The sequence below is a fragment of the Apteryx rowi genome, unplaced genomic scaffold, assembly GCF_003343035.1.
Source record: "Apteryx rowi isolate R43461 unplaced genomic scaffold, aptRow1 scaffold_59, whole genome shotgun sequence".
In the NCBI taxonomy this organism is placed as follows: Eukaryota; Metazoa; Chordata; class Aves; order Apterygiformes; family Apterygidae; genus Apteryx; species Apteryx rowi.
Window position 1 is genome coordinate 1203733 of NW_020450860.1, and position 23399 is coordinate 1227131.

At 38.5% G+C, this 23399-nt stretch overlaps 1 protein-coding gene across 1 annotated transcript in view; it reads right to left on the reverse strand.

Annotated features, from left to right (window-relative positions):
* Positions 1 to 23399, reverse strand: part of MAP7D3 (MAP7 domain containing 3) — a 33789-nt gene that overhangs the window by 5190 nt on the left and 5200 nt on the right. The window contains exons 4-16 of the mRNA XM_026082680.1: positions 23110 to 23224; positions 22004 to 22036; positions 16846 to 16947; positions 14239 to 14337; positions 13738 to 13836; positions 12536 to 12661; positions 10274 to 10419; positions 9782 to 9912; positions 8951 to 9204; positions 3639 to 3774; positions 2334 to 2514; positions 1067 to 1171; positions 718 to 771 (exon numbers count right to left, since the gene is read on the reverse strand). Of these exons, the coding sequence (XP_025938465.1) occupies positions 718 to 771; positions 1067 to 1171; positions 2334 to 2514; positions 3639 to 3774; positions 8951 to 9204; positions 9782 to 9912; positions 10274 to 10419; positions 12536 to 12661; positions 13738 to 13798 (1194 nt within the window). The 5' untranslated portion in view covers positions 13799 to 13836; positions 14239 to 14337; positions 16846 to 16947; positions 22004 to 22036; positions 23110 to 23224. The remainder of the gene's footprint in view (positions 1 to 717; positions 772 to 1066; positions 1172 to 2333; positions 2515 to 3638; positions 3775 to 8950; positions 9205 to 9781; positions 9913 to 10273; positions 10420 to 12535; positions 12662 to 13737; positions 13837 to 14238; positions 14338 to 16845; positions 16948 to 22003; positions 22037 to 23109; positions 23225 to 23399) is intronic.

The window sequence follows — 23399 nt, forward strand, 5'->3', positions numbered from 1 at the left end:
CAGAGCCTGTAATGGAACATGTGGAAGAGCTACTACCACCTCCTACCTACAAACTACTCCAGAGTTCTCTCTTCTCTCATYTCTCCAAGGTATGTGCTACATATTTACTGGTTTTCAGCCATATGAAGACTTGGGTCTGCGTTTTGAATATTCAGAAAATGGCAACTACTCCTCAGTACAATATGAATAATTCACCACAAATCTTAGGTCAAGGCTCACTGTGCTAACAAAAATACATCCAGCTTACTGTAGAAACCCAAAGGAACATCTAAGATTTGCTTTAAATAAATAGATGAAGCCAGGAATCTTAAGTTTTCTGGGGAAAAATAACCTCAGCAGAAAGGATATGGTAAAAATGGCAAAAAAAAAAAAGGTGGGGGGAGGAAGGGGGGAGATCCATTGCTAACAGCAGTTTTCTGCTGAAAGTGATCTGCAAGCGATAATGCCAGATCACATTGGTTTTATACGGTTTGAACAAAAACGCATCAGATGCAAAGACTTCTGGTCAGAACAAGCAAAGAAGCATGTGTACAATGGGAAGCTACTGAAAATTACTGTACCAGACCTTTACACTTCACATGGAAGTAATTTTATGGCAGAATAACAGTGGAAAGCAGGACGCATGGTAAAGCCTTCTCTGGGAAGGAAAGTGCATCACAACCGTGGATCTCTATGAGCCTACTCTGTGTCATTATACAGATCCAAAAAACCAAGTACCTTTGATTCATTTTGATCCGATTTTCGTGTTCTTTTCATTATTTCTTCAATTCTCTGTTAAAATGGAGAAAATATTTGCAATGACATATAGAACTTTATATTTCAGCCTTCTGGTTTAAATTTTCACCAATCATCAAAAATGTTCATATTTCATAAATTTACTACTTTATTTACCATTTTTTAAAGCTCATAAGCCAGAGTTGGCTTTTTTTCCCAAAACATGCTATTTCTATTCAAATGCATCTGAGACAGTTTGCCTGTTCAGTTTATTTAGACCAGCTTGCTTTAATACTAACACTTCAACCACTATTTTAGGTTGAGAAACTTTTTTGCTTTCAGTACAGCATACCTTTTTTCTTTCAAGCCTTTCCTGCATATTTTGCTGCATAATTCTCTCTCTTTCCAGCCGCTGTCTTTCAGCCTCTTCTTGGGCTTTTGCTTCAGCTTCTTCTCTCTGAAAATAATGCAAAGAAAACAGCATCCAGTGCACAACTCATTCCCAAGAATCAAAATCAGAGCTGTTACAGAGATTCTTGTTCAACACAGACAGAAGTCCCAGACAATCACTCTTCTAGTACTACCATGCACTGCAGGTAAATGCCAACTATCCAGTTACTGACATTAATTATCTATTGCTATGAGATTCAGAAACTGATTTGAAAAGAAAATCTGTGTGCGTGGCTGTATTAGGATTATGCAAACATTCTGGATGCTGTTGAGCTACTCAGGGTTCAAACTATACTTCAGGATGAAGATTTGTCTAAGAAGGATATTTTATGAAGCAACAGGACAGCAATTAAATCCTAAATGTGGCAAGGTTGATTTAAAAATCTTGGCAGTCAGGTATTACTATCAAGATACTTGGCAGTGAGTATCTTAGTGTTCTTTTCCAGTATAACTGGAAGGATGAGAAGGTGATAGGGAACACTGTCTAAATAATTTTTATAAGCATAAGCAAGCTTGCAAGGAAAAGTTCAGACGCACATGTGGATGCAATCCATAAGATACAGCTCTTTAAATGCAAGTAATTTCATTGTAAAACTGCTTTGACTTTCAAAATTAATCTAATTCAAAGAAAGTCCACTCTCTGCAAAACACGACTTCCTTCACTTAGGAAGATGCCTTTGCAAAGGTAAACAGATCTTAGCTGTGGAAGACTATATTTAGCAACTGGAACAGCAGACTTGGAAACACTACAAATCTTTAATTAAAAGAAATCAGAGCAAGCTAGATGACTTTTTCCAGACAGACCGCTTTCTTATAATTCATAGCAGTTAGTTGGGAAAGTGGGAGCAGTACAAATATTTTACAGTTCTCCATGTCTCTTGTATGCAAAATAATGTCCCAGATGGATAAAAAAAAATTCCAAAAAAATCTGCTTCTGTCCCAGGCCTGTATTTATCGAATGTTGGAAAAAATCACACAAAATAGGGCAAAGAAAAGGACTTCAAGACATTCATTAATCAATCTCCCATCACGCACAGGATGAACTCTGCTTTTATTGTTCCTGACAAAGGTTTGTCAAAACTGTTCTRTGGAACAAAAAAAGATAAGCCCCTTGAAAACATGTCAACAGCTTGTACAAGGAACACAGTGGAGTCTACAGATAAGCAGACCTGGTGTTGAAGCTCTGCAAGTTTTTCCTGTTCTTCCTGTTCTCGGCGAATCCTCTCCTCTTCAGCTTGTCTTTGCTGTTCTTCATAAGCCAGTCTTTTTTCTTCCTCCAGTCTGCGGAGCTCCTCTTCCCGTCGTGCTTTTTCTTCAATTGCTCTCTTGGCCATTTCTTCTGCTCTGATTCTAGTGTTTCCAAAATACAGATTACTGACTGGATATTACTTTCTTTAAAGCATGCATGCACATAAAACAGACTAGGAAGCAAGAAAGTTTAAAGTTACTTAACCACAGAATAAGTGCATTAAGATACTTTCTGGTGTGTATTTAAAAATCTTACCATCTAGACCAGTCAAAGGAAAAAACAAAATAACTTGGAAGAAACTATCTCCAAGTGCTTAAATGCTCTTTGCTGATTAAGTCAAGTCCAAGGCTGGCTGTTCCAATAATGGAACATTTGAYTGAGAACTGGATTAAGAGATGACTATTTAATAAATACCATCAGCATCCATGACACGAATGAACCTTTCAATCACTGTCAAGCATAAAATTAGTCAGATTTTCTAAAACACTGTTTTTTCCATGGCCTTAGTTCCACAGACATCATACTGGAGGTGTGCACTGTCAGATCAGACCTCATCCAGTAAGGGCATGACATCATATTTCTGACAAAACATCCACAGCAGACTATATATAAGTTTATGATAGCTTTATACCCATGACTGAAAAACAGACAATATCTGATGTTCCATAACATTCAGAGCAGCACAGACAGGTGACACCTGATCCGTAACAGAGTTAGTCAGCACACAGTTAATAAGTTAATTTATTTTTAACAACTTCTACATGGCAAACCAAATAAACTCTAATTTATTGCTTTGAATTACTTGGCTGCAACATTTTCTGATCCAAATTTAGGATCCCTAAAGTCAGATGTAGTGTAACATCAAACCACTGCCTGAGTTCGTCAAAGGGCAGTTTAATACAGAGTGCTCGAATATCTCAAGGCAACAAATCAAATATAAATGATGTAAAAAGCACATTCTAGATTTGAAATAAAGCATCACTGGTGACTAGAAGGAAAAGGGAGCAGTTACTTGCACACTGACCATTCACTACATAATACTGAGATATACATTAATGATATACACAACAACCTGTCCCATCTCAAATGATGCTAGTGCCAGTCCACCGCTTCAGGAACTGCATTAAGATTTACAGGATCTCAAACTAATGCTTAGGGAATCTATGTATCTAAAGTGACCATGCCCCACTTCAGAAGGCCTCATTTCCTGCTCCCGAATTGTTACCTTTCCTCTTCCTGCCTCTGAATTCTTTCTTGATCTTCACGCTCTCTTTGCTCCCGTGCTAGACGTCGTTTCTCTGCCAAGATTTTAGCAGCTTCTTCAGCAGTGGTGGTCCCTGCTATAGTTTTGCTACCTGATTCTGCAAAGTTTAAAAGAAACTGCTGTTAAAAAAGCTCCAGTAATTTTAAAATTAAAAAGACCTTATCACTGTGACGTGAGATTTTTCTTTTGATCAAATGACTCACTATCTTTCAGACCAGTACTCACCACTCGGTGAGCATACCCTGCGTACAAAGGCCCACAAGAGCCAAGGGGCAGTCCTAAGGAGACGAATGCAGAGCCACCGTATCTCATTGATACTGAACTAGTAACAACTCATTTCAGCTACACTGATTCAACCACTTTTCAGGCAATATGATTAAAGATATTCTAGAATTACCATAATACTTAAAAACATATTTCTAAAAAGACACTTTTATTCTAGAACACTTACATGCACTTAAAAGAAAATTGAAAAAAAAAMCTGCTTCAGGAAATACATTTATCTTCCTTCTAATAAAACTGAGCATACATCCACGAGCCCAAAGAAGAAATACTAATTTTAAAATTTCTCTTCATTGTTTCATAACATTAACATCCTTGCTTTTATATTTATAGAGAATTTTAGGGTGCCAATAATCACCATTTTATCTGGCTGTGAAAGCATACACTAATGAATTCAGTAATACCATATTTCCACATATTTTAGCAACAAATCCATTTATACTTTACATGGAGATCAAAACAGCACCAACCACACAGTAGGTAAATATTTCCATAATCCTGTTTACATTTGTTAATGTCCTGTGTGGTACTACAGTGTCTGAACATCAGAGATACTATTACAAATCAACATTAAGGGGGGCAGGGGGAAGCTTGCCACTCAATTACACTCAATATATATTAAAAGAACTTTGATTTTATAAGCTATTCCTRCTCTCTAGAAATGTAACTGGTTTAATGTGACTGGAGAACTGAGCATCTGAATATTCAGAGAATTAGCTCTTGATGTCAGCAGAGCAATAGCACCATAATGCTGGTGGGGACCTGCTTTCTTCTTTTTAATATTTCACAAATCAGCACATACATCTTTGCATAACATTTATAAAACCTTCAAGCCAAGGTAATTTTAATGAACAATGACATCAGGGTTTGATCCACTATTTCGCTTCTGACCTAACGACAAATCACTCAAAACACAATGCCGTCATTAGGTACTTTAATATTTGAAAAGCTGCTTAAGTCCTGTGGACACATAATCACTACCTGCAGCCAGAGGGCAAAGCTTCAAAGAGTACGCCCTCAGCAGCTGAATCACGGCACTGCTGCATGCATGCAAATTGTTCTTGCAGTCTTGTAGAAAGCATTCCAGCACTAATATTTAGATTTATACAATGCTGAAAAAGCAGCACCTCTCCAGGATGAAGGCTGATTCTGATTTCAGCAAAAACACAGTCATGTTGGTACAAACAAGGATACAACCATAGCACTTCCAAACTGAACTCAGTCAAAGGTGATCTTCCTCCTCCTCCCTGAGCAAGAATGCCCAGTCCTTTGCAGTTATGAGAACCATGCATACTATGAGAACCTGCACCATTCACTGTTTACCTACTCAAGACATTCATGAACATAAAACTAAGAAAAAAGTGTTTTTCTTCATAAATTCTGCAACTTTTTTTTTTTATTTGAAGAAAAGGAGGGAGGATTTCATTTAGTGTTGCTAGTACACACCCTTTGGAAGTCAACATTGTCTTCTCCTCTACCACTTGACTGTCTTGCAAGTTTACACTAGATGCTTTTTACAGTAGAAGCCATCTTCCATTATGCACTTGCACAGCAACTAGCATAACAGTCCTAATCTAACACTGCTAGAATCTAAATCATGCCAAAATTGGTTGACCAAATTGAACCTAAAAAAAGAATTTAATGCTCACCAAGGAGCCCAAGGGAACTACTGTTTTAGGGTTATAACATGATAATAATAGCTTGTAATACTATGAATATCAGGTATCAAAAATGAGATAGAAAAATTAGTCACAGCAATATTCAGAATACCACAGATATGGAAAGAACAGGGGGCAGAAAAACAAAAGAAAGGATAGCACACCTCAAGTTTATGGGAGATCTTCCCGTTGTATATTCACTTTTTGAAGCTTTACTGATGTTTTCCATACAGTTACTTCAGTAGTGCTTTCATGTCTGTGCACCCAAGGTTAAGAGTGCAAAGTGTCAGATGCACAGGTCCATGCGCACTGGTCTAGACTGCCTGAGTTTGTGGATACACTATATACGGAGATCCTGTGCTGCCCTCAGTTGCCAAGGTGTCAAAATATCTTACCTCTACGACAATTAAGTACATCAYGCTTCTCCTGTTCAACTCCTTGATATTTGGATAGTCAACTTTAGAGCACTTCTCTAACACAAGGAAACAATTCTGCAGACTGTGGTGAGCAAACTGCACTGGTGAACACGCTTCCTATACTCCTGCCTTGTACAGTCCATATAGGGCAGGGCATGGGACTTCCCAACATGATTCCTAATGTGTCTAAGGAAGACGCCTCCAGCATTTTACACACCAGTCTATTTTCCTAGTGCTCCTAGTATTGTCCCTGATAATAAGAATGGTTGTCTTCTCAAATGACCTCCTCCTGATGGGAGGGGAAAGAGGAAAACAGGTAAGAGAGATGTCTCAGAATAATTTTAAATATACCCATAGGACTGACAGCTGATCTGTTGGTCTTGCTTAATTCTAGCCTATGGTTTAAGAGCAAAGAGGCACTATTAAGATACTTGCAGTCATTAGGAACACAGACTGCCTCTAGACAGCTCCTCTCCAGCAGTACTTGGTCACCAAGTGAGTGGGAAGGATGCAGAAGACCTGAGACATGTGAAGAGGTGAAAGCTGAACCTCCTCCTTTTCTCTCATTAAGCTGTAATTTTTCACAAGGCATTAAAAAATATTCCACATTATCTGCTGCGTGAGGAGAAGCCAGTGTCATTACCTTGCTGGACTGTTACTTTTCACTYTGACAGCGAGAACACAAGCAGGCTTGTATTGAACCATTACTTTGATGGAGAGAAGATTCCAACTCATTTCAAGGCAAGTCATATATACACACTTTATCCAGAACTCTTATTCCAAAGCCTTCTCTAGTTGGATACAAAAAAAGTGAGGCTCCATGATAGATCTAAGTTTATTACCTATCATCACGCATAAGGTGTGAGCTCATGAAGGAGCATTTCTTATGTTTTAAGTTGAAACAAGCCTTTTAACTCTCAGAGAAGCTGCGAAAGGCTGCTGCCAGAAATGACAACTGCTCCAAGCCACTGAAAAATAAAAAGTGTTTTACTGCAGAACGGCATATTTCTGTACAAAGACACATAAAAAACAAGACAAAGAGACTTGATTGCTGTCTGTCAGCAACAGGCAATCAAGTTCAGTTTGAGTGAAAAGAGATGGTATGAAGATCCAAGTACACAAAGCTCAATTACGTTGAACCTACAAGACACTGATTTGCCACATGCCATTTGCTGGTGCACTTTGATTTTAGAAGCTGACTGAGATATGGTACTGCACCAGTCCACAAGGTGAAGTGCCTACACAGATGTCCATCACTATTTCCTGCTCTTCAACACCTACTGCACACCACGTGCCTTGAAAAATACATGCAACTTTTTATTTTTAAGAACAAAGATTTTGCCCTACATTCACATGTGAAACACTCAGCAATATTCCATTGTATCAAAATATTCAGAGAGATAAACCAAATCATCTCTAGGTTCAACAACATGGCCACTATTTCCTTATCTTGTATATGCCAAAGAAAAAGAGCTTCACCCAACACCATTACAAATCACGACAAAGATGACTAGCTTGGATATTAGCAATAGAATAAAATAGAAACAGATAAATTGGGTTAATATAGTTCCAGAAGTCAGTGTGGAGAAGAGACAGGTGAGGCACCCAAGGAACAAGGACACCTGTTCCAAAACAAGTGGAAGATACAGGAATAGGACAGATTGTTATGGCAGCTTTCACCAAGTGATGACATTGATTACAACTGATTATGTCCCCTCTGAGGCATGCAAGACATTTATTACAGTAAKGTACACACATGGAGAGATGGACATTTGACTGCAAAGAAGAATGATGAGACACTGTTTGAAGACGGATGTGCAGCTTCATACAAACATTGACACTTGACTACAACACCCAGGCTTCCTTCTAGAGGAACATATGCTCAAAGAACTGTACCATAAATGGGTTCTTCAACAGACTAAAAGTATTTCACATCCAACATTGAGTAGTGTCACAGAAGAGTCGCAGAAGTGACAGACAACTGTACCAGCTGAGGAATGCACAAAAGGAACTGTACATGCAGCAGCATGCAGCAAGCATATGTTCCTACTTACCTGTCATTTCTGAAAGATTTTCACCCTCAGTACTGCCCACTGGCTGTAGTTTAAACTCCAGAGATCCCTCCTTTTCCTGTTAAGTTTCCCCTATGTCCTTCTCCACAGAGAAGTGCCTGCAAGTCCTCATCAGAAGACTCTCCCAGACTCTGTTCTGCAGAAGGCAGAGAGTGTTCTTCCAGCATGAGGGACAGGCGCTGTGCTTACTTGGCACAATGAAGAGGACCAGGAAACTAATTGCTTCTCTGGTATATGGCTCTCCTTAATCCACCCAGGTACAGTCCTCAGCACGACCTGTGCACTGACCACTTTTTCCTGAGGCAGCAATCATTATACATTGACTGGAATCAAGATTCAGGCAGGTTTCTAGTTTTATGAAAACTGGCTTTTAAGCTATGTTGCATCAATAGCTGATCTTTTTCTCCAAGTAAGTCTCTGTACAATTTTAAGAACTACCAACCAGATCAAAAATCCTCTGTATGTTTAGCTATTGGCTTTGCAAACCTAAGGTAGTAGACCTCTCATCTAGGATGTCTAAAAGTCCAAAAGGAAAACAGGAAACTTAGGAAGTCCAAAAGGCAAAGAGGATTTCTACTTTCATAAGCTACAGTGTAAACAGAAATACTAAGAGTTACTGACTTAAATCTTGGATCTCCAAGTCAAATAAACTGACTACTGTACTAACCTCCCCCTCCCCCCCAGAGTCACACTGTGTGAAACTATTAAATAAGTAATCAGCAATGAACTGCTTCCACCTTTAAACGTCCTAATCTCTAGTGGTTTGCCTTATAAACTAATTACTTTACCAGTCCTAACATACACTGGAGATGTCTTGAGTACATCAGTCACTGAGAAACACTCACCTTCTTTGGTCTTTGTGCTAGTTGCTACTGTGTCCCTATCCGAGGCAGGTGAAGCACCTTGCTCCTGTCCTGCTCCTTCTGTGCTCTTATCCTTTGGTTTGCTCTCTGCTTCAGTTTTCTTTTTGGTAAAGTTCATAACAYTTGGTGTGAGAGGTGGGCGTTGGATGGGTGCTGGCTTGGAGACTGGAGTAGGAGATGGTGGCCTCTGTTTTGATATGCTAGGTGAAAGCGGGCGAGTCTTTTGATTTTGTCTGCTGAAATAAAGAACATTCTTCAGGGCTAACATTGCAAACCTCAAGCACACAGCTCAAGACAGCAGTCTACTTCGGTTAGTTTATATTACGTACCTTATTTAAAAATAAGGCCACACTCAAATTACTGCTGCCTTCCTCCTAAAACTGAAACATAGGATTCCAAAATACTCCGGGCACCTGGACTCAGTCCTTGTGGGCTAACATTAAAACAGGTCTTCTAGCACAGACCTCCATTTACTCCATGTCGAGGATAAACCCTTTGGTTCCAATCCAAGGAACTTCCTACACTAACACAGTTTGACTGACTTAAGTGAAAGCTTGCACGCATCCTATTTGTTGTAGTGTACAGACCATACAAAAGAAGTGGTATATTTTGTCTGCACAAAAGAGATGAAGGCCTAAGTAATAGTTGCATTTCTACTGTGGAAAAGACAAACTGGACAAAGTGAAGTCCTTATGTACATGAACATGGCCTTGCGTAGGTTGTCTGAGTTCTAACAGCACAGTTGTCTTTGAGACAGGAAGCAGCCTTCATTTCGGTCCAATAAACTAAAAGATATTTAACCAGGATGCATACCTAGTTGTAGAAGGCGACGGAGGACGCTTCACCAAATTAGCAGGAGAAGGGGATCTTCTACGGGCAGACACAGATGGTGATGGAGGGCGTCTTCCCCCAGAACCTGGGGACGGTTTTTCTGTCTCTGATTTCTAAGAAAATACATAAAAATACAATAATGCTCACTTTCTAGGATACATTAAAGACAGAGAAGACAGGGTAGCTGTTAGCACAACAAACATACAACTTCTCAACAAGATGCATTATTCTAAAACACAGATCCAGAAAATATGTTACAAAACTGAAATTTCAGGAACCATAAGTAGCAAGCAGCATGTCTTTAAGATATTAGAGAGATCAAGGATCACAAAATTCAAATCCAACTTCAGTACTATGTTTTTTGAAGCAATTGCTACAGGACATCTCAATAAGAAAACAAAACAGAATCCCATCCTGAGCTGTTCCAAACCCCCAGATTAATACAAAGCTAAATCCTGTGGATTTTCAACAAACCTGGGTTGAATTAGGTGAACTTGCATCAGATGAAGATACAGTGGACTTCAATCTGTCGATGCTACGACTGCGCACGGGCACCTTAGGAGTTGGAACTGGGGAATTGATGGAACTGGCTGAAGCTGAACGAGGACAGAGGTAAGATTCTATAAAAGTTAGGAATTTGACAAGACAAAACAAGAACCAAGTGCACAGCATAAGAACAGGAGAAAAGGAAGAGGGAGAAAGAGAGAAAGAAAGATTGTGTGTGTTAGAAACCATACAGAGAAACACCACAGGAAGTGCACATTGCAATGGGTCATGGACACAGACACCACCACCACAATTAGTACTTTGGAAGCAATAGCACCAAGAATAAAACCATTCTGAAAAGCAGCAGTTTGGAGCAGATAAAAATAAAATGCTTTTCCAAACAATCTCTAAATTTGCAACACATCAGTGTAACTTTCACTTCAGTCAAGCTGCATCTAGTCACAAATACTTCAGAATAGCTTTAATGGCCTAGCAACATTCATTACAAGTTCTTCATGTTACAGGGATCGGTTCTAGTTTTAAGAATGTTTCCCCCATACTCAGGGAGGAAAAATTCCTTCCTTTCAAAGACTGGTTACAAAGCAGCACTACATCAGGAATCTGAGCATCATTTTACACACTTTTCTTGTGGAATAAGCCTTCATGCAACAGTATTTTATTCTACTTTCCCTCTCTGATCCCTTTATCACTACCTATTTGTGGCTTTTATCCACATTAACAAATCAACATAGAAGGTGTGTGAGAAACTGATCAACAGAAAAGGATTAACTGTCAAACTAAAATAGCTTTGCTACCTTAAACGTCAACCTCCTCACATGTAGTAAGATACTGTAAGAGATTATATTCTCAAATTACTTCTTTTATTAAGATAACCATAGATGGATATACATATTTGTAAAAATCTACTTCTCTACCAGGCGCCTGATTTTTCTATAGTGTGACAGATAAATTGTGACAGATGCTAGCACTCAATTTCTGTACTCTTACGGAAAACACATTTTATTTTTATACTTATAGCATTTGTTTAAGGAGAACTGCATTCTGTTTGTGCTTAGTTTGTGCTAAAGCACAGGTAGGTGTCTACCGAAATGAAGAAAGTACCTCTAAGTAAACTGATACAATTGTAAAAGTTATCTAACTCAGCAATAGTGAATAAATCACATGCTGTCAGTAACAGTGAAAAAGATGGTATTTCCCCACATGACATGAATTGAAATATTCATGGTAAAATAAAAGTSGCACAGATATAGGTGTGGAAAAAAATACAACCACTGACTATGAACCAAAAAAGTAAAGGATTGATTACACAAGAGTAGCAGTGTAGAAATGTTACTGTTACCAATAAGGACCAAGTTAAGTGGCATAAGATAAAAAATAAAGACGGAGGAATATACTTAAGAGGAAATGAGCAAAATTGGGAATGTAAGTTGAAAGGTAAAAGAGGAGGAGAAAGGACTCCACAGCAGTGCCAGATGCATATTTACTGGAGTGTTCTTACAGTCATCCAGTTACCATTTTAAGACACGTGGGACACACCTAGGGTTTGCAAATGGAATATGCTGTAGAGATCCCTGTGCTAGTACCAACCTGAGCTGCTGTGGGGACTTACCAGCTCAGTTTGGACCAATACAAAATTGCATGAGCCAGCTATGGTTCCTCTACAGTATGTTCTCTCCTTCTAATATGCCTCCGCTTCTACAATCAGCCTGAATGAAGCTGGCTCAGAGCTCCCTGCACTTATGTTAAAACATCCCTTTTGTCATGTTCCTACAAGAGTTTCTTCCCCATAAAGAAATCTGGGCCCTACACTTATTTCTTTTGGCCTCCTTTGAAGTCATATGTTTGGATTTTTTTTTCTCCCATTTCCTACCACTGTTCTCTGACAAATATGCCTCAGATTCATTTGAGGGTACACTCAAATGCAGATCTCTGAGTCAGTTAAGAAAAACAAAACAGAACACCAGCATTCAGTTCTCTGCAGAGCAAGTAAACTGACACTGGAGTTTAAAAGCCAGTATTATTCTACAGTTTTGAAAAGTAAACATGCAATGTAGCATATGAATTTGTTATTGCTGACCAAAGAAAATATTAGATAAATAATATAATATGCAACCATATATTAACTGTCCAATTCATACTGAAGAGTACCATGGTTAGTGACTATCATGTAAGTTGCTTGCTTGAAGAGCAACTGCATAAAACTTTCAGGCTYTACTGTCCTCCTGTTACCTGAGGGATCTTGTCCATCAGCCGATAATGTAGCAGCACTTTTACTCCTAGCTAAGGAGGCCTGTGTGGGGGCGAGGAGGCGACTGATTACGCTACTGTCCAGAGGACTGACCTGGGAGCGACGAGCTAAATGATGGGAACAAATCAAAAAGGATCCAACGTGAAATCATATAATGGAAGAGACAAGCAGCACAAAGCAAAGGAGGTTTGTGAGCATTGTTGCAAATCATAACATTTTTTGGAGAAAGATACTGAAGTCATGAAGAGGGAAATCCAAACTAATAATACGGAAGAATTAAACACTGCAATCTCTAATGTTGCACTGATTGTCCATCGGTTGCTAATCATTTTAATGAGTAAGGACTGACACACACAACACAGACGTGTGCTGAAGTTGGTCAAAATACAAAACAATTTTGACCCAGCTCTGCAGAGCTTTCTTCTCTAGATTGCAGGAAAAGCTCTTTAATAAACAGAGGCCTCTCAAATCAAAGCAGATGGTTATTGTCAGGCATCATCTGAACATACAAATTCACATGGACAGCATCCATCATTCTCCCATACAGGAAAGGTTCAGAAGCAGAATACTGTAGTTTTGAGTGTTGGCAAGAGCTGCTAAAAAGGAAAGTTTCAGAATTGTTAACTCAAAGGGAAAAACATATTAGAAAAGTTGCTAGACTTCAGCTTTAGGAAGATTTACTAGAAAAGAGATATTCGTAACCTAGTGGGGAAWACAAAGAATGGAAAACACTCAAGTGAGAACAGGTTTCCTCCTTCATTTGCATGCACAAAGTTAAGGCCAGCAGCAGGAACAGAGAAGTTGCTTTTAAACTGAATGATGAAACAGAGCTTAAAAAGCGAAAGTGTAAGATTTACCTGAGTGAACATATTAGTGAAATTTTTACTATAGTTACATATAAGTCTATCAACTTTCAAATATACATCTCTCTAGTTTGAGCAGAGAGACATTTTGCTATCTACTTACAGCACAATTTAATTAAAAGTCCTTCTTATAGGATTTTTTGTTCAAAGCAAGGAATTTAATCTTTACCATTTACAATTCTATCTTTACCACTAGATAACTAAAAGTCCTTACAAAAGCTCTAGAGATTTGAGAACCAAAGGAAACTAGTGGAATTTAGCCTATCCAAACTTTACTGTGAATGCCTTTTAAGAGAAATGTAGCTTTATGAAACAACCACCTGTTTTTTCTTCCTTTTTCACTTTTTCTAGCTCAGGAGTGGAAGGGGGTTTACTACTCATTCTATTCAAAGATGTGCTCCTCTTCTTTTCTGTTCCTCCTAGAGACCAAGCGTAAGGAAGATTATTTTTAACAAGGTATTTATATATATGATTTTCTGAACTGTCATTCCCATACTTTKCTTTTGTCAAAAAACCACCTAAAAACCCTGGTCTATCATTATGAAGCACTAGTTCCTCACGAGCTAAATGGTTTGGTTTTCTTCTCTCCCCCCACCCTTCCACTGTACAAAGGAATAAAGCTGGTTTATAGAAACCAAGTTATTGAATATCTGGTACTGGAATGTGCATAACAATATTTATATTCAAGTGCTTGGACCACAAGCACAGCAGCGAAAGTCTGAATGAAAACATTTATAATAAAACTGGGACATGGTTTAAAGTCACTTTTAAATATCCCATTTACTGCCTCCCAATTCTCAAAACAAGCTGGTTTCTAGCACCTTTCTGTTCCACCTGTGACCCTTTGGGTGCTGACTGCTGAGAATGTAGAGGAACCTTGTTATTCAGTCTGTTTAATGAGGCACTTCTCTTTGTGGTACCTGGAAGTGAAAGTGCATGGATTAATTTTGTGTAAAAGTCTAGAAAGTCCCTTCTAACACCAGCCCCACTTAGGCCTAAGACACAGAGGCKCAATTAAGTCACTGCATGGATTTATGAATCCTTCAGAAGCAGGATACCTGTATCAGGGAAGAATCACTCCCTATATGCATTGCTTCTAATACCCCTTCCTTGTGTACGTTACTGATCACAGAGACAGGATGCTAGTCTTGATAGACTGCGTTTGACCTCCTGAGGCCATCTTTGTATGCCTTTTTAAATGCATGTAATAATTAAAAAAGGCCATTGCTCACATTCTGTACAAGCAAGAGAGCAATAAACAGTGTTCAGCTGAAAGTTAGCACAGATCACAGCTGAAGAAATACTCCACTGACCCAGGGACAAGCATCTTTCTCTCATTTCCAAATTCTGTGCCTCCCCCTCCCCAGGCACATACATGCAGCAGAAGCAATTTGGTTAATCCTGCAGTTGTATTTTCTCCGCAGTTTGAATTTAGCCATCATTTACCAAACAGCCAGTTTCTTCTTGAACGCCAGATCAAGAGCACAGAATTGCTCTAACTTGTCGCGGCGATCTAAATCAGTCAGGCTGTCAACCTCTAATCCTGACCACTTGATCAGTTGGAGTCCTGTCCAAACATCATCTACTTCAGGCCATTTGAGAAATTTTTCTCCAAAGCGACTAAAGATTCACAAAGGAATTTGAAGGTAGACAGTAAGCTTGAAAGCAATCCCAATTAGTTGATAACTAATGACTTACTTTCTCTGTTAGTTGCTTAATTTGTTCTTTACAGCCCTGTCTCTGGCTCCTACCCCAGGGCTCAACCTGGCAGACACATTATATATAAAAATCATTTAAAATCACAGGAAGTCTCCAGTGACTCAGAGAGACTGCCCCTGCAGCTATGCCAGTATAGATATGTTCACTGATTACTTATCAGGCATGCTGTGTATGAGTACAAGGAGATTTTTGCTGCATCACCTTCCAAAATGAACCAGTAAAAGCAGTTAGCTGTGTCCATGTTAGAGATTTTTCTAGCGCAGCAAATTTGATCAAAGGTTGTAGATTGACACAACACTGCAGTGTAGACCTAGCTGAACTTGTTTTTGAATTAAACAGCTCTTAGTTTATTAATGCTTTTCATCTTTTTTGGGAAAAAAAAAAACCTTCTGGGATACAGGCAGGCTCCTAAAACACTGGAGAAACTTCGCCACAGGGAAATCTCAGGCTAAAATAAACCAATCTGTAATAACACAAATCATTTTTATTTTTCTTAACAACAAGTAGATTAGTACAATTCCATGTGTTTCTGACATTTTTTGGATTTGGAAAAGGCAGATTGCCATGATTTACAGAATAACCTGGACGTAACATCCTACAAGCTTTCTTTCACACTTCCCCTCTTTAGGTATTTTATACATATGGGGAGCGGGGAGAGGAGAGGAGGAAGAGAGGACACTCGCATGAACAGATTTACCAGAGAGTGGAAAGGGCAGAAATTTATCCCATCCCTCTAGATCCTAGTTAGGACCAGTTGGGTGGTGCACACTTCACATGACACAATGCACTCAGGAGGTTCATCCACCCTAAAGCTGTAATTCAAAATGAGACTGGAAGCCACAAAAATTGGCAGAGGATCTCTGGCACAAAAACATTATCAGAAGCCCATTAAAAAAAGTCAAAAGGAATAGCTGGATTCAAGGCTATTTCTATTCCTTGACAGTCACTGGCACAGTAAGATATACCCCAGAATGTTTGGAAGCAGCAGTGTGTACTAACAGTTTAAGAAATGCTAATTTGTGTATCAGTATCAAGCTCTTATAATACACTGCTTTAATGGGCTAGGAAATTATGTCAGAGTAGCACTCTATGGCTATAATCATGCTACACTATTCCAGGTCAAAGCAAAACAATGTCCATCCAACCAAAAACCTCCTATAGGTGTCAAAGTAGAGTTTTTCATGCATTCTTCTGTATCTGAATTCTAATATTAGAAAGGAGGTGTGTGTCTACAGAGTACAGGACCTGCATAATAGAAAGATGCCAAAACTAAGTTGATTTCCCTCCACCAAGGCAATCAAAGATTTGAAACTGTGTAACAGAACAAGCCAAATTTTTATATTTTGTACTATTTTTAGTTTGCTTAAATTTTAGGGTGTGATTTAAGGCATGCAAACCCCTGAAGTTGATGTGAAGTGATTTATGAATCAGTCATTCACCAAGATTTGGCTTTAGTAAAACAATTACAGAAATAAAAATAAAAATAAAAAACCAACAGTCTTTACCGTTACTCTTCTCCTCTAACAGAGATCACATCAACTGGGTCAAAGCCCTGAACAGTCAAGCTGGATTAACAAATTGCATGAAATGCATTTGAGATCAACATATGAAGTGAACGATACAGCTAGGGAGGAAGAGGAGTATCCTTCCTCCTCCTCAAATAACAGTTGAGCAGTACACCTGCTGCTAGCAGAAACACAAACACTTACTTCGATCAGAAGTGTTTAGAAGTGCTGCAGATGATGATAAACGTTTATTCACGACAGCTTCTGCCTGTTTGAGGTTTGCTGTGGAGGTGGACCGCTTGCTGGCTGCGTAAAGAAGCGGTTACTTTAGAATTCACCTTCGTATCTGAGGAAGCACCTTTCACACATTCTTCTGAGATAACTTTGGAAGTGAGTATTACATCCTGAAAGCTATTTCCAGTTTTGCTTAATGAGAAATACAGATTCTTTTTCTTTTGAACTTTGAACACACTTGACACAACTAGCACAAGTTATAACTTGCACAGAAATGGCACGTTAGTTTTACTGGACTCATGTCAAGATTTTATGCACGTGCATGCAAACAAGAGATTTTTAAAGCCTGTGCTCCTAACATGTAAAGGCAAAGGCTACTGAGATTGTGTGTTGTTACCAGACTGACAAGACATAAAGCAACAAAAAAACTTGAATAGCAATAATTTCTTTCTTTGTTCCTTCCACCCAGGTATGTTAAAACAGTTAACTCAATCATTCGCTAGTTAGCAAAAACAAAACAAAACAAATGCTTTTGGAGGGATAAAACAAGTCCCGAGGAAAGGTAAGAAAGCACTCCTGCTTCTGAGTATTTCTCAAGGGTTGCTCTAACCATTTTAGAAATTTCTGAAAAGTTTTTCTAGAAGTTATTCCTTAAGCTCATGCTTCCTACTAGTCTTCCAACTTTTCTAAATAAATTGTATCAGAATGTGTTAAAAAAAAAATCCTATGATCACGTATCATATTTTAAAATTTCAAGTTTACCTCAAGCCAGATGAAGACTTGCTTTTTAATTTCAGAAATGCTCTTTCAGGATGTACACTATTCCAAAGTGGGAAAGCCTTGGAAAAGCATGTATCTGTTACTATGGAAACTCAATAAGCAGAGAAGGGTAGCGCACACAAAGCAGTGCAGACTAGCACAATAAACACAAAAAATTCTATACATCAAACAAGTAATTGATTTTGCTGGCATACTGGACAGCAAAGGTGATTAATGTGAACTCATTAGTGCATAAGTAATGCCACAGGAAAAAGCAGCATTATTCACCAAAGAGGCAGCTTCTTTTCCCTTTGGCTAGCATGCTATAGCAGCTCCTTGTAGAAGCAGCCAGGATACAAGGATGCATATGGACAGGCCTGCCTCTGCACCATACTTTYGCTATATGTACCCAACCCAGATTCCTGCGCACCACGAGCCATTGGACTCCCTCTCAAAGGAGCAAAACCATGTGAAGTGAAAACCAGATTTTGGAGTTGAGGCCAAGGAAGTGGAAAGCTCTTGCCACAGTGAATTAAGAGAACAGCCCCCATAAGGCAGTGGGGGGAGAATGGGGCATCTACTGAATCTGGTTACGAAATGGATATCTGAGTTTTGCAGATATTTTTCTAAGGTAAGAAGAAAGGACATTTTGTGAATGAAGACGACTGAGCAGAAACATCAGGAAACTGGTAATTCTTGTATCTGGTGTTTTCAAAGGGAAACTCTACCCTCTAGTGGCTACTCTTAAAAGAAAGCTTGGCTACTGCATTAACTTCAACTGTGCAGAAATCAAATGCCTTCAATCATGGAGGTATTTTAAAACAAGTTTCCCTTTGTTCAAATTAGGACTTCAACACTTGCATGAAATCTGAAACTTGGTCTATCACTTGCTGAGATCCAAAGGACAGAAAATTAAATCTTGCCTTGAGAAACATTACAGTAAGCAAAGTATTTTTCAGCAAGCTTGCAGGTTCTTGAGGTGGGCTGTGTTATTTAGTCAAGAGACTACAAGTGATGAAACTTCCATTAGAAGACTCAGGATACATTAGAAGACTCAGAAGAAAAAACTGAAAAGACTGTTCAGACAAAAAAAAAGGAGTATCAGTGTCCATTTTTCATGGGGAAAGAGGGCAAAGTGACAAGAACGTGGGCTAAAATTGATGCCTTTGACTGAAAAGATATAATTTGTACTATATGTTACCATTCCAGAAGAAAGTATATCCATGCAGATATTTGAGCTTTTTTTTTCCAGAAAATTTTAATTTGCATTAATTGCCTGGAGATCTTAAAAAGTCAAAGCCTTTTTGATCAAAATATTTGTAAATATATGATCAGACAGCCTCAACTTTTTCCCTATTCCAATCATGAGATAGCTTCTGCAAATTTGAAAGCTTTGGACAATTCACTAGGAAAAAAGCTTCAGAAAACAGGATATTCTTGAAGAAGTTAGTTTGATTACATAGGTAACAGACTCTTCTGGATTTTGGAAAGTTAAATTTAAATTACTTCCATGCAAAGGAACTGAATTGGAAGAAGCATATAGCATAATCCCATATCGTACCAAACATTTGTATTTTTTTAATAGAGAGGAAAACAAAATGTAGCAACCTAGCCAAAGAAAGCATATGACTGTCATGCAGCAAGTCTTGTAGTGGGTAAGGGGCTAGAAAACACAGTGCTTTAAGAAAATGATTATGAGAGATAGCAGCTTTCAGCCGTAGCTTCTCACTGAATTTCACTGAGAGGGGGTGCTGGAGCACTGCCTATCTGAGGTTGGATAAAACTAGACTAAATAAAGATCATCTGTCTCACAGCTCCTCCCAAGTTTCTACTAGTCTCTTTGTTTAGAAAGGGGAGAATCGAGCAGCCCAATTTCTATTCTACTGGCACATGTCTCTACTTGGGATGCACCTGAACAGCTAGTTTTGTTTCGCACTCATCACTAAACCTCTCTCATTTGCAAGGACTCTGTCATCGAGGATGCTTTATTACACAGTCTTGCCATTTCACCTGAGTTTCTTGGCAGACCCACACCCCGCATGTTTCATCTTAGCACTGACAGCAGCGTCATTAAGGTGACATTTGACCCTGGCGCTTTCATCAATCTTTAAATTTCAGACCATCAGTCGGGTGTTTGGTGTGGTCGCACTGAATCACATTCTGTAAATCATACAGAATGTCTGTTGGTTGTTGAAATGTTCAATTACATGGGGTTTACTTTTCAGAACACACTACCTCCACCCCTGATAAATGCTGCTCTACCAGTCAACATTCCTAGATGTTACTGTTGACATGGCCAGTCCATGGAAGAATGTGTCTGATTTTGTATGCATGTATTTGTATGAAAGACTCTTCACTAGTATCTGGAAGAGCTTTAAAATAATATAAAGAAACTCGAAAAAAATTTCCCCCTCACTCCAAGTGTTTTTCATTTTAAGAAATGGAGTCTCTAAATCTAGATCTGCCATAGAAACTGATGGTAGAGAAAAAATATCATACTGAAACTTGCTCTAAACATGCTGTTAGAGAAGGTGCATTACCCAGCCACAATGATAATGCAGAATTCATAGGCTGTCATTTTTCAAAAAATCCAAAAATAATTGTTTTCATTCCAACAATTACACAAATATAAGGAGGAAGAGAACAAATAAGGATTTTAAAAACAGGTAGATTTATGCATCCTATACAGTATGGGTAGATTATTAATGACATCCCAGAAAGTTAAAAAGCTAAGGATAATCCTTATGTGGGAAGAAATATGAAAAGCATTAATTCAATCATGGTTTCACATTATTCAGCCCAGGTAAGATGACTGTACATTTGAAATCTCAATTTGAAGAATAACACAGGTTTAAAACAGCGTGAATGACAAAAGCGTCTTGGTCAAGCATTGCATTATCTTTTCATCTACACAGCCAAATTTTTCAAAACTAGTGCCAAGTTACTCAAATTGATCTAATGTAGCAGAACATATATATTCCTCCTGTTGTTACTTTATGATGCAGAAGGTACAGCTTCAATGTTTATTTTCACATCAGGAGCACGTTTGCTGGAAGACAGTGTTTTTTTTAATGCATTTCAGCAGCACTATGGTTCAGGTCTTTCTCCATGATCAGAAGGTGAGACAAGACTCGTTTCCTAGCATAAAGTAGGAGACAGCAAAGGGTGTATTTTGTGTTTGTTATCAAGTTTAACTTTAAAATTAGAGAAGATGGGAAAGAATAGAGGACAAAAAAAATGTTGTTTTCCTTTAGAAATAAGACAAATTTGATATCCTAGTTTCCAAGTAAAATGACACTCAGTAATGTGGAATACAGTAATTGGATTTATATATATACCCAAGGAACACATGTTTAACAGGTAAACCAATCCAAGCAAACTGGCTAATTTGGGAGAAAATTAGGGATTCATGCTGAGCAGAGAAAGGGAAGAGAGACGTTAAATAAAATACACATGCTTCTGCTGTGCTGCCAGAATAAGCCTGAGCAGTTAAATCATACTCAGTCAGACTTTCATTGCATTTTCAAGTCTCATATTGTCAGCATTATGAGACAGCTGTATTGAATTAGTAATGCTGAGAGCATGCAAAGATTTTCAGAATTTAGATTTAGCTGGGTCTTAGCTGAAGGCTATCATCTTAAACTAGCTACAAAGAATAATTTCCCATATTAAACATACAGACTTGATGAATTTATCAGTAATCCAGAAGGTTTCTACAAATGTCTTTATCTTTGCACTGGAAAGTGCTAGAAAWCCAATGAAAATGCATTTAATACATAGAATTGTATTTAGATAAATGGCCAGGTCTGGTTTTGCAGAGCCCTCTATGGAAAAAGTATGAAACTGTACAAAGGAGCCATTCCCTTTAAGAAAGATTTATCAAAGTATCATTTGATTTTATAAATGCTACTTCATTTGCTGGTAAAACAAAACAAAACAAAACAAACTTTACCAAGTACTTTCTGCAAATTAGGAAACAATAAAGGGGTTCAGAGATGGATTTTTTTTTTTTTTTAACTTAGACCACTGTACTAATTTATATTCAAAATACATACAGCTAGGAATGTCTCTTCTCCTCTCCCATGCTGTGTCCAGTCATCTTTAAAAACCCAAATGCATATATCCTTTCTCTCAAAATTCCCTCAGGATGCCATGACTTAATCTGTAGTTTAATTAGCTAGGAGGGATAGTTAAAGACGTAGGGGACTGCTTTCCACTTAGGAATCACATTTGTTGCACAGCTGGCCTAGATCCAGGAAAAGATCTATGTGAAAACGGTTTTCCTTAGTTTCAGAGAAACAAGAACTGAAGTTTAAAAGGTTAGTAGTGAGTGTAAAACAACAAAAAAGAACATTTTGGAAATCAATACCGCCAGTTCCACCTTCATCTGCAGTCTGCGGTTCTGTAGAAGAAGAAGGTTCGTAAGCTAAGTCACAAGGTCAAACAGCAATCAGCGTAACTTTACCAAACCATGGGGAGGCTAGATATCACAGTGATAATTTATATCATAAGCACTTCCAAGCACGTCATAAACAAACACCATCTCACTGACAGACAAAACCCCAACTCTAAAACAGATGCTGAAACACACTCAATACAATTCCAGTAACTCAGAAGACAGGCTGACTTGAAGAGTGTTTGTTTTTAATTTATTCCTCAACAATTACTTATTTTAAGTTACTCACTGTAATTACTACTGGCCACCCAATGCCACTATCCTTAAAAGTCCTTCTTTTCAAATGAGAATTCAATCAAACTAATACTTGATTTTAAGTGGGTTTTATTTCCCTTTCAAACATGACTGTAAGGGAAGTTCTTCCAACTAGGCACTGCGTGAGAAGATCCCTCCCAGTGCAATCCTGATTTGCTGTTCTAATTTCAGAATGTTAATAAACAGAAACCGTTAATTGTGTGAAACACAACAGTCTGAGCCCAAATTAAAGAGCATTAGTATGCATCACCTAATATAGGACAGAACCTATTCTCCAAGAAGCTTGGACACTGCCCACTGCATCCCCTTACCCATTACTGGTCATTCAAACCATCATTTAGCATTCTGCAACACTAAGGGTGTGTTTAAAACATTTTTCTATAGAATAACACAGTACACTATTTCTTTTTCTGTTTTATCATCACTGTTAACATACCGCATCTGAAGGAATCAGAATTAATTTAATATTCAAAATTATGACTCCCCTTATCTGATGGTTTGGGGCAGGCAATACAATGCTGCTAGGTGTTGTATCTCCAGGTGGTTTCTGTCTAGCACTTCCCAAAGCCGAAACCAGCCGTAGGTCTGAGCAGCATTTCAGAGTGAGTACAGGTACAACCCTTCCCCCCAACACCTCCCTGTAGATCCTGTTACAAGAACCAAGAGAGGTAAAGGGTGCCCAGGTCCCCCTAAATAGTGCTACACCTGCCAGAGTTCACCCATCGTATTCTGTATTTAGCCATGCTAGAAAAGGTGCTACTCACCTGTTTTAGTCTCTGAATCTGGAGTTACAGACCCTCCCCATGACCATCTCTTTTGTCGCGTTTCCAGTCGCTGACTTCGTTCCAAGGTACGGTGCACAACTGCTTCATATCGCTCCTATAATCAAACAACATTTCTGTGAACCTATATAATCACTACCAAGCACAACCATGCCAGAAGGCAAACTACAGATTTTTTTCCATTAAGATTTAAAATGCTCTACCTGTACTGCCTGATAAAAAGCTTTTGTTGTAAAAACTACCACACAAACAATGTTGATGACAATTAACGG